Source organism: Diabrotica undecimpunctata, chromosome 1 (assembly GCF_040954645.1).
Source record: "Diabrotica undecimpunctata isolate CICGRU chromosome 1, icDiaUnde3, whole genome shotgun sequence".
In the NCBI taxonomy this organism is placed as follows: domain Eukaryota; kingdom Metazoa; phylum Arthropoda; class Insecta; order Coleoptera; family Chrysomelidae; genus Diabrotica; species Diabrotica undecimpunctata.
In genome coordinates, this window is record NC_092803.1 from 126,187,955 (window position 1) to 126,200,639 (window position 12,685).

Genomic DNA, 12,685 nt, shown 5'->3' on the forward strand with positions numbered 1-12,685 from the left:
GTCTAAATCTATCTATCCAAGTACTGATTAGAAAAAAATATTATAATATATTATCAGTTCCGATGAATCTAATTGCAAGCGAATATTCTACAATTAACGAATAAAGTCTACAATAACATGATCCATTATTTTTACTGTAAGTCTGTCTTGGTGATCCCCAGATGCCTTTGTGTAAATCTTTCAGAGCGAAGTTAAACATATATAATCGATTAAAAGAAACTATGAAAAAATAAGACTTTTGAAATCACAGCATCAAAAATATTTAAAATTCGTTATTTCTGTTTCATACCATGCAAGTTAAGCATTTACAGCGTGAACTGTATTCCAATTCTTCATTTACCAAAATTTTCAGTTTTTTATTGACGCTTGTAAAATGAAAGTATTTTGTTGTTTCTTTATTTTGCTGTGTAAACACATTTTGGCAAAATGTCAGGACGTTGATTAATTCCGCTATTAAATAAACTAACTCGGTTATTTGACAATCAAGAGAATTCAATTTTTCTCAGAAATAAACTTCGAATCTTGATAATTGCGTTTCATTCCGTTTAGTGCCGTCACATACGTCGACGTATAACTTCTTCCAAATAAACACGTTTTGACATGTTTTTAGAAGACATTATGTACATACAGACCAGAACAAGCATCTGCGGTTGCTAGTACGTTTTCTATTGATAGACTAAATATTTGAATATTCTTCTGAAATAAAAAGAATATACAAATTTGAGTATGTTACATCTTTAGGTATATAGTCGACTTCCGCTCATCCGCTCAATCGAAACATTATTAATGTGAATGAGAACTTATTTTATAAACTAGATCTAATGTATTATTTTTATTATTATAAGCAGAACTATAATATTCTACTGTTACAATGTTAAGTGATCGTAAGGAAACACATTTTCTTACGCGCCGTCAATGATCGAATTAAAAATTTTATAGACTTCATGAAGAGCACTTGATTTCGGCTACATTTGACCACTTACGGCGCGTGATTTTTGATTTATAGTTTCACTTAATATCTGCCAGACTTTACGACGAAAAAACTCCTTTTTATAACTAACCTGATTAGTCTAATAATCTATTAGAATATTATACCTACATACTTAGATTAATGTAACCGTCGTTTCATTAATCTAACCTACATATTATTAAATGTACTTAATTGTGTTAGAATTCATCTTTGTTCGGTTTCAGGTTGGCCCAAAATTTACATTGAAGTATACCATTTTGATTGGCTAGGACGAGCTCATATTTTTGGCTACGGAACTGTAACTGTACCAACCAGTCCCGGATCTTATACTCTCGATTGTTACACTTGGAGACCGTTTGGTAATTTGAGACAACGTTTCGTCCAATATTTTATGGGTACGTAGAATATATTTCCATAAAATAATAAAAATGGATCAATCTTAACGTTTCACCACATTTGCAGATAGCTTCTTTACGAGCAAAGTAGGCTACCACTCACGGTAACTATGATACTTTATATACTCAGAGACAAAAACCAACACACAATACTGAATGTTCCCTAAAATAAAATGTAAAATCTATTGAAAGTAAAAATCACTCTGTAAAGGCGCATATACGGGTACCTATAGTTGCTCGTTCGGTTCATCGATTATCTTTTATAGTGTTCTTTCAGTAGTCATCATCATTCAATCTTTACTTGTCCACTGTTTGACATAGATCTCCCTCATAATTTTCTATCTGTTTCGATCTTGTGCCTCTTGCATTAAATTCCTATGGCAAGATTTTAGATCGACAGTCCAACGAGTTGGTGGACGGCCTTTGCTTCTGTAGGCATCATCTCTTGATCTCCATTCCAGTATCCGCTTTGTCCATCTGTTATCCGTCATTCCAGCCACTTGACCTGCCCAGTTTCACTTCAGTGTTGCTATTCTCTCTACAGCATCAGCTGTAGAGAGTATTGAAATGCCCAACATAGCACGCTCCATCATCCTTTGAGGCACACGGATCTTTTTCACTGTTGTCCTTGTCATAGTCAACGATTCCGCTCCCTTCAGTCCCTTCAGTACTAGGAGGTTGTTAGTACTAATCATCGGATCTGTTGGCGTATTCTAGTAGAATGTCGATGTTTTTTTTGGCATCTATTATTTCTTCGTATTGATTTTGTCAGAGAGATTAGTTTCAATCGACCAATGGTAGGAAAAGTGAGATACCACACATGATGTGGCGGAGTGAAAGAACTCACTAATCTTGAAGCTGGGTGTACTGTATACATAAGTAACTGAACTAGTACCTGATACAGATGCTCACAGGCCATGGCTGCTTCTGTAGCTAGCTTCTCAGGTTCAGGAAGACACATTCCCACCAGTGCCTTTACTGTAATCTTTCGGACACTGTGACATACACGATGTTGGAGTGCAAGCGTTAGGCGGATGAAAGATAGTGTAACTATAGAATGTTTGAATGGTGGAGTTGCTCTCTTTAAAAAAAGAGATTAAAAGGAACTTGCAACTGAGTTCTAAAACAAGCAAGTAGCAACTCGATGGGATTCGGACTTTGACAGGCCGAAATAGGAAAGCAAGAGAAAGAGAAAGAGAGAGAGAGACGGCAGCGTCGCTGAGGCAGCGGTTAAAAGTGGTTGGTGGTTCGTGTGGGTGTGATTTTCCAGATGAATGAGACAGTCAGTGAGGTCAGTATGCATTTTGTTGTTTAGTGTTCAGTGTTCGTCGCTTATAATATTGTGATTTAAAACTTACATATCACAGTACACCAGCTTCTTCTTCTACTTCACGTGCCACATCAGAATTATCCGACGTTGACGATCACTATTACGAAGGCTTCTCGCTCTTCTGTCACATGGAATAATTGTTCTGCATTTGATATCTGAGTCCATTCACGAATGTTTTGAAACCAAAAAACCTGTTTTCTTCCTACACCTTAACGGCCTTCTATTTTGACTTTAAGGATCAGTTGTCTATATCGATTTCCCCCCACTTTATGTGCCAGATAAGACATTTTCCGGTGTTTAACAGTTTTCAGTAATTCTCTATCTTTATTGACCCTCCTTAGTACTTCCTCATTAGTTTTTTTGTTGTCCAAGGTATCTTCAGCATCCTTCTATAAATCCACATTTCCAATGCTCCAATTTTGTTTATACTTGATACTTTTAGTGTCACACTGCACTTCTGTTCACTACAAAAGTACAGACCAAATATAGCACTTAACCATTATTTGTCTAGATTCTAAACTGAGATGATTATTGCAAAAAAAATGCCTTAATTTTCAAAAAATAGTTTTAGTAATTGCTATTCTTCGTTTTATTTCTATGTCTCGATCTAGTTGGTCCGTTATGACAGTTACCAAATATGTAATTTTGTGAACTATTGCAACTTGGACTCAATTTAATTGAAACTCTGTCTGCATCTGGATGTGGGTTACGACTAAAGACTAAACATTTGGTTTTGTTTGAGTTTATTTTAATGCCCATTTCCTCCTTCGTGAATACGATCAAGTAGAATTTGGAGACCTTCAATATTTTCTGACAGAATTACTGTATCATTCGCGTATCCGCGTAATATGTGTAATTACATTAAGTAGTTCCCCCTTGATTTTGATTCCATTTGACAGTAGCTCAAGTGCCTTTTTAAATATTCGATCCGAGAACATTGAACAATGTTGGAGACAAAATGGAATCTTGTCTGACTTCTCGTTGTATGAAAATTTCGTAGGTGTAATTGTCTCTAATTTTTAATATAGTTTGATTCCAGTACAGATTTTTATTAACACGAATGTCTTTGTCATCTATTCCTATATTTTTTAGCATCTGCATTAATTTTTTCCCTCATAATTTACTATGGAATCACTAACAGGAGAATTTTACTGTCATCATGGCATGTATTTGTCTTTTTAAAGACGAATTACATGTTATGATCTTTTCTGACGGATATTCTCAAGTTAAAGTTGATTTCATGTAATCGAATGAACTATCTTATAAGTAAAGTCGTCCCAGGAACGCAACTCAACAATATTGGCAATATCATTTTAAAGTCGTCTACTTTAAAATGTATAAGGTATGTCTGAATTGTCAATATAGATGAGTCAGATAAAATTAAATTATTAGAAGAATTTTTCACTAAGTAACAAAAAACAAAATTTGTTTAATTTACTAATGTTTGTATTTTGAGAACGATTTCCGAAGTGGAAATTGAAACGTCAATAAACGTATTTTAACCTTTAATTGTGGCTTATTCCCATTTAAATAGTAATTAATTTTTGTAATCTGTAATAGGATATATAACACAAAAAGTGTCTCCCTAGTTCCCATAGCATTTCTAAAACCAAATTGGGTTTCTTCGAGATCTTCTTGGCATTTGAGTCTAATTCTGTTGTGAAATATTCTTAGGAAAATCCTAAGAGTGTGGCTCATTAGCCTAATTTATCGATATTTTGAGTATTTTCTAGCACTGTGTTTTTTAGGTATTATAACAAAGATGGAAGCCAGTTTGCGGGACTCGCTCCATGTAATATATTGCATTAAAAAGTTTTACTAGTATTTTTATGTTATCTTTATCTATTAGCTTCTGCATCAGTTGGTGTATCATTTGAACCACAAGCTTTCCTAATTTTAGCATTTTTTAAAGCGTGTTCTACCTCAACTTTCATAATTTCTGCGGCGTCAGTGCAATTTTGGCAGGATTCGGTAATATTATTTCTGTCATCTTTAAATAACTCTGATACCTATATACAGTTGCCATTCTTTTCTTATTTCGTTCTCATTTACAATAATTTTGTTGTTATTGTAAACTAGTGAAGAGGGAACTCGTTTTTTAAATATGTTGCTTATTTCTTTTACTTCTTTGTGCACATTAAAAAAAAAGTCGTGCCTAGATATCACATCCTTCATTTCGTCGCATCTTTTTACTGCGCGCGGAATTGGCCACTATTATGCGCGATATTACCGAGTTCATGCAAATGATCATGCAAATGATATTGCTCAGATTATTTTTTTTTAATTATCTTTTTTAATATAATTGGCTCAAACATTGCCAATTTTTGAAAAAACGATATTATAACATAGACGATACCGTTATAACAGTTTCTTCTAAGGAAAAATTTGAGGCTATCCTGGATAGAAAAAAGAGCATTTTTTAATAAACTAAGTCAGTTTTTAATATCGGTTAAACAAAAATTTTATTTCAGGTGGTGGATTACAGTTACGAAACTTCGAACAACTTTTATCGCCTGGGGAAAGATACCAACTATCTACCGAAGCAATGGGTGTGGTTACATTTGATCTTTCTTTAGTTTTTAGAAATTTTAGTAACTATGGAGTTGAATACTAAAATGAAAGTTATTATTTTCATTGGATTATTGGCAAACGTTGCCATAGCCAAAAATAAATCCACAACTGCAGCTTCAACTACAGAAAAGCATACTACTTCTACTATACCTGAAGAAAATTTTACCGTAGCCAATTCTATATGCGAGGACAATTCCACGTATTGTGATAATTCAACTGAAGTTCCATTTTCGAATTTTACTATTCAACCTTCAAAAAATGAGACTGTTAGGAAAGAAATTGCCCCTGTAGGAGAATCTGTACAGGAGGATTTTTGTACGTGCGATTTGCAAGTAAGTCATCGTAGCAACAAGTAGATACCTATGTATGAATATGAAATTAAACTTAACTTGGGTTTTCATTTAAATGTTTTGCTTTCCTTGATGAATGTATCTACGGATATTTTCTTCTGCTGAGAGTGAGATTTGCTTTGCTCAATGGTGTTATGCAGCTCAATGGAGGTCATTTATGATGGAAATCTCTTTGTGATCCGAATTGATCTGATATCTAAATAGTAGATGGCATGGTAATCAATGACTAGATCAACGTACGTATTATGTGTGTTCTTCATCGCCATTTTCTTCTTTCTTTTTAATAAATTTCACCATTAAGTGCTGTTCTCTAGATAAAAGCCAGCAACTTTCTTATCAGGAGATACACAAAAGATATAGGTTCCAATTTTACTATCTGGTATGTCCATAATTACCTCTCCTCTCTCCTCTCCACTCCTCTCCTCTCCTCTCCTCTTTTATAATGCTTTTTTATTCTACTGTATACCTACCTAATAAAAATATTATACTCTTACTGTCGGGAGATGCATTTTATCCAAGCCGGTTTTGTGCGACGCTCTTGAATGAGAAATGAACAGCTGGCGAAAGCCGACAACGCTATGCCTGTATTCTCCGTAAGAATAGCATTACTCTATCTCAGCTGTACTGCACCCTAAGTGTGAATTTTACTATAGAATGCATATGCAACACATGATAGACGAGTTCCTGGCCGTAATTATCAAAAATAGTAGTCTTACTAACCACAACGACTACAGTGCTGTATTATATATGTTAAGAAAATATTGTAGTTTTTTTTCTTTTGTTAGGAAAACTTTTGTGACATAAACTGTTGCTGTGACAAAGACTGCTCTTTAGAGAATAAGGAAGTTTTCCAATATTGTTTGTCGGAACCTAGATTTTACGATACAAGATACTGTGACTATATGAAATATATTTATGTAAACAACACACCTGTCAAATGGCATATTAACCAAAACGGACTATTTTGTTTTATCAAGAGTAATCATCCCCCATCTTATATAATTCAACGTAAACACGTAAGTATTTATTATTAGTACGAGCCCTAACAACTATATAATGGGACAAACTAAAATACATGCAAAATTCAGAGAGTTGACAGTTTATTTTTTTCTAATCATCTTTTTTAATGTATTACTATGTAATGAGTTAATAACTAATAATATAAGTTCAATCAGAAACACAAAACAAAATATACTTACTCTAACAGTACTAATTAATAATAAAGTGCGTTTAATTTGTTGACAACTAAATATTGGGACATAGAACGAATATTTATATTTAAAACGGAGTAGCATCGCCCTTAGACTTTATGACCCCTCGAATTCGGTTGAGCATTTACTTGACAAATGATCTGCAATGTTCAGAGGTAAATTAATTGCAAATCTGCTCTTTTTTGTCTTTTAGGTTCGTGTAATGTCCGTTGTGAGTTATTCGTTAGTATTTGTTTAATTTTTTGCTTGTTTCATTGACATTTAGGTCAAGACTGTTAGAAGGCGAAGAAAGGACATTTATATTGTGGTTTCCAAACCAGTTGTTTGTGGTTCTAGCCGTATCACAGCCCGCTTCGCCCTGCTGAAAAATATAATTCCAGCCAGCATTTAATTTCACAATACTTGGAAGTAGGCTATTTTCAGTTATTTAATAATACTTTATTTCCTTTTTGACAAATACAGTTTGTATAGGATCAGTCACAGTTTAGAAAACAAAATTAGTAAATATAAATGTAAATCTAAAATTAGGCTAAACCTAAAATTACAAAACAAACACAAATAGAAAATGTAAATTACTAGCATATACCTACTTAAAATAATGTCAACTACTAAAATATTCATCAACAGAATAAAACGTATTCTGCAATAAAAAATCTTTTAAAGTTAATTTAAATATTTTCATATTCTTACATTTTTTTATTGGCTCGGGTAACTTATATATTCGTTGAGCTATTACTGCAGGTGAGTAAAAATGCATATTTCCTTTAGAAAAAGGCACATGTAATTTTTGATTCTGCCTTGTATTTATATTGTGAATTTGACTATTAGTTTTAAATTTCTTAAAATTTGAATGAATAAAAACACAAACTTCAAAAATATATAAGCACGGCACAGTTAAAAGTTTATATCTAGTAAAATAACTCTTACAGCTAGTTATTCGAGAAATACCAGCAATACAATGGACTTATTCTCTTTTAAGATAGAAAGACTTCACTGAATTTACAAGACGTACCCCAAAATACTATGCCATACTGCAAACGAGACTCCACCTGAGCATAATACAGCATAATTAGCTGTTTTTCACTTAGTATATCTTTGAGGTTTCGAAGTAGGTAGCATGCTGAGTTTATTTTTTGAATAATATCATCACATTGGCTTTTCCAATTGCGACATTCATCAACATACAAACCCAAAAACTTTAGGCATTGAACTTTTTCAATAGATACCCAAATCATCACTCATTTAGGAAATTTTACGGTCCGTTTCAGTCTTTGTGAAAAGCTGCATGCTTAGTGCGAATAACTCGTTTGCGGTAATCAACACATACGTCGATAATTTTGATTCTTCGCTAAAAATTACTCGGGACCAATCTTCTACCGTTCAAGAAAGTTTATATTTTGCTTAAATGAGCTTGACTTGCTTTTATTTTGCTGTTAAAAGTGGCTTAACCTATGCCTAGAAGAAACTATGTTAAAATATAATAAACTATGAGTACACTTTTAAGTTGTTACATGTAATTCAACCTTATAAAGCTTTAATCGAGATTTATGTTTCCTGTTGCAACAGCATTTTCTTGACTGATTTAATCGAGCTTCATGATTCCATTTATCTATAACTTGCCTTAGAGTATTCCTTTGACCTTTTTTGTGAACTTTTACTAATTTTTTTTCTTATTCCTATCCTATCAGAAACTAGTTTTGGGCCACCAGGGATTTTACATTTTTATCTAAGATACTTCATGTTTCCTCATAATGCTTAATTATATTCCATACTGTAGTTTTAGGAGTATTCATTTCATCCCCTCTTCAAAGATTGTTTTATTGCGGCAACAATTTTTAATCAACAACTCAGCATTTTTTTAAATTATACAGATACCATTTTATTGAAATAATACAGCAATTTTACAAGAAATTATTTGTAGAATATCGTTTGAAGTGTGTTAAAATGTACGGCTGCATTGTTTTTGCAGCCTAACTATCTTATCTGGTGTGGTTTTTAGCAGTTACTTCATACTGTCCCATTATTTAGCTGTCACTAATGTTTACATATTTTGATGATCCTTGTGGCATTAATAGGTTATTTGGGTTGTACAACACAATATTGATTTCGTTTTGTGATTACATATCATTTAAAATATTGCTTACTCAGCATTATTATCATAACTATTAAAAATATAATAAATGAACAGTCAAATTCCTGGATTTGTTATATATCTTAATTTGTACCATTATAAGGTTGTAAAAGCTCGTATATTTTGCTAAAACTTTTTTTTAAAACAATGTAAATAAAAAATTTGGAAATAAATGCAATATGCACTATGCAACTTACTTCGTTATTTCTATACTATTTCTAATCCAAAACGAATATGTTACAAAACAACTTTGAATTAATATTCGGACAAATTTGGTAAGACAAACAATTTTGACAATTAAATAATTTGGTTTGTTTGGAATTAAAAAGAAAGCTATGATCGGACACAACAGAAAAAAGAAATGACGGTTTTTGGCCACCATTAAATTGAAGTTTTCCGTTTTAGTTTGAAACTGTGCAGCGGAGATCTCTGAATTGAGTAGAATCTGTCCAGTACAATTCTGTCTGGAATGACTTTCGAAATTGTGTCCATCAATGAAGAGGGCAGATAGAGAAAGTTTTCGGAGAGAAAGAGTTGTAACATGTCGGCACTCGGCTACGTGATTTGATGAATAGTTTACCGGTCGAGTTTACTTGTTCTACCAATAATTTCCAGTCATTTTGCTGCACATCAAGTGGGCATACTAATTGTAGGATTTTCAAATATATTCCTAGTTTTAACAAATTGCACTCAGCGTAGAACATGCTGGTTAGTGAAATTCTCATTCTCGACGCTGCGCGACTCCTTTAGAGCTTAATAGAGCCTTAAGAGCTTTAGATAAAAAATTCAAAATAATCCCAAAAAGGATAAGATGGCGAATGGACATTGATTCTAAAGCTGATAAGACACACTCACACACGCACACACGCACACGCACACGCACACACATATCGGCTGTATACACAAGGTACTGCCAGGACCAAGTACACTGCCCAGAGGAACTCCATCTGGACTGGGCGGACAGTAGGATCTTCTTCATGCAAAACCACACAGAAGTCTCGATTTTATAGGTAGAATTGTGGGGTCTTCTGTACACTCAAACTTAAATACAGATGGGTTTAGGTCAATCAATATGCAATAGCACGTGAAGCAACTATAGAACTGACTTATATATGGGAATATTTAGCGATAACAAAACTTAATATCTCCAGAAACGTGGATAGAATATTATGGAAAAATGCTGACAGAAGATCAAGCAGTATTCTAAGATATTGGCTACGAAAAACATGATATCTCATACTGCGAAGAAACGCTAATAAAAATTTACGCTAATTTTATGCTACGCCAACATTATGAAAAATGGAACAGCTCCAGGACCGGAGACTCCTAGAATTGATTAAATATGGCCCTGGGAAAATATTTCAGCTATTGGCTTATACATTTAAATAATTCTTGAGAGGCGAAGACCCAGAATGGAAAACTGCATAAGTATATCAGCAATCTTTACAAGAATAAAGGAGATAGAAAGGATTGTAAAACTGGTTGAGTGCTTAGTGGAACTAACTTAATCTGTGGGATGTACGGGAAGATAATTAAAAGCTGAATTGAAGATTGTTGGGAAGACGTTGAAGACCGAAGTGGCTTTCGTACTGGTAGTTTTTATGTTACAACAGTTTCTGTCTAAAAAACAGTAGAAAAACGCTTGAAAAACAATATGGAGACGCACATGCTAATTAACTTTCAAAAGGTGTATGATAGTGTCCCATTAGCCAAGCTGTGGCAGGTGCTAGATGACAGAAAATTCCACCGATTTATATCAATGCTGTGAGATAGTTGTACGACGATATGACAAGTTCAATAAAGATTGGATAATAGTGACAAAAAAGATAAAAGTGACCAAAGGACTTCGTCCAGGCTATTTCATTACGTCTACTCTATTTAATATTTAAATGCTCGCTTTTTCCATTAATTAAAAAAGAGAAATTATTGGTCATGGTTTACACGAAGTTTCCCTAGCAGACCACGACAGATAAGGATGGAGAACCAAGATTCGTGCGATAGAGAAATGATATCACTATACTCTCTGAGAGTCAAAGGACAAAAGAAGATATGTTCACATTTCAAAAATGTCCAGTGTCATACACGGCATCAGTTCAATTCAAACTTTAATACCGTCTAAAAGAATACTTTATAATATTGTATATTGTTTATTTATAAATATAGTATAATATTTTACATACATTTTAGCCTATCAGAACGTTTGTCGAAACTCGAACAGAAAAAGTCAACAAATTTTCATGGCGAAAAGAACTCATAAACAAAAACGATATATTTAATTCTTCTAAAAAAATATTATATGGTAGCTCTATGTGGCTTGTCAATAGAAGGGGCATACATAAATTTGGTAAGAATTATTTGAGATATCTCTTTTTTTTCATACCGAATAATATATACAAAATATAATTTTAATATTTAAACTATAATAAACGTCTTAGTTGTTCTGTTATTCTACATTAAATTTAAATTAAATTCTAGACAAAATTTGTATAAAGTACCATAAGTCAAAACTTTACATTTTTTGAGTTATTCATCTTTTTTCAAAAATTTTGACAGAGACAATTTTTTCAGTAATACGGTATGGTAATACTTTTGGAGATAATTTAGGTTTAATGTTAAAGACAAGATATTTATTATTTTATTCTAGCAGGCCGTGTATGAATATGACATAATTGTCATTTTTTGTGGTTAATGGAACTTTTGAAAAGTGATCTCGTTAAGAATTAAATAATTAAGAATGCTTAAATTTACTTTTAATATATAAAGAATGTGACAGAGTTATTACTAGAACATGAGGTTTATTTGCTAAAAGATATCCAGATCGATCACGTGAGATGCCCGTGACACTGTGAAGAGATTACTTAAAAATTTAACACATTTTGGTTGTTTTCAACAAAAAGTTAACAAAACGAAGTCTATTATTGATAATAATGATCATACAAGTAATGTTCTCGGTTACTATGCTGCTGATCCCGAAGAGTCATTAGTTGTTTAGCGAATTAAAAAAAAAAATTTCATCCCCATTCTTACACCACAGTTCAAAGTTTAAAGGAAACAGACTATAATAAAAAAAATAGAGTTTGTAACGATCAAATGTTAAGAAGATAATGAATTTTTGAAGAATATTATATGGTGTGACGAATCAAAATTTACAAAAACGTAATGTTTAGTAGGCACAATTCGCATTACTGGAGCAAAGTAAATTTTCAGGAGCGATGGAAGTTTAATGTCTTTTGTGCGATCAGACACAACCAGGTTGTAGCTCTCCACTTTTATGGTGGTAACTTAAACTACTTTTTTAGATTAAAGATATCTCAATATAATTAAAGTAAGTTTAGGCAATCTTTTTTGTTTAATTCTAAACAAGCCATTTCTATTACTTTGTAGAGATAGAAGAGCCAATAATTACAAACAATCACAATTGTGACATATTCGTACATGGCCTGCTAGAATAAAAATACATATTTTATCTTTAACATAAATACACAATTATCTCCAAAAGTAGATATTAACTTTAGATATAGGGAACCATAACACTATTTGAAAGACAACTTATTTTTTTTAATTATAAAATACAGGGTATTTCATTTCATAAAATTATGTCATAAAATGTCATAAAATTATTGACTTACTCTAGTTTGAAGTTTAAAGAAATGGCGTATTGTTTGTGAACACCCTGTATTTAGAAATTCGATTTCGATATTCGCTCCGTGCGTGACCATAGTAGGGG

At 32.7% G+C, this 12,685-nt stretch overlaps 1 protein-coding gene across 2 annotated transcripts in view; it reads left to right on the plus strand.

Annotated features, from left to right (window-relative positions):
• The window catches only part of LOC140431570 (B9 domain-containing protein 2-like), a 48,926-nt gene that overhangs the window by 13,712 nt on the left and 22,529 nt on the right, over nt 1-12,685 (plus strand). The window contains exons 1-4 of one of the 2 annotated variants that reach the window (XM_072519468.1): nt 1,236-1,365; nt 5,167-5,598; nt 6,402-6,632; nt 11,146-11,302. In XM_072519468.1, the coding sequence (XP_072375569.1) occupies nt 5,293-5,598; nt 6,402-6,632; nt 11,146-11,302 (694 nt within the window). In that variant the 5' untranslated portion in view covers nt 1,236-1,365; nt 5,167-5,292. Of the gene's footprint in view, nt 1-1,194; nt 1,366-5,166; nt 5,599-6,401; nt 6,633-11,145; nt 11,303-12,685 lie in introns of those variants that run through there. The other variant, XM_072519473.1, reaches the window with a different exon arrangement.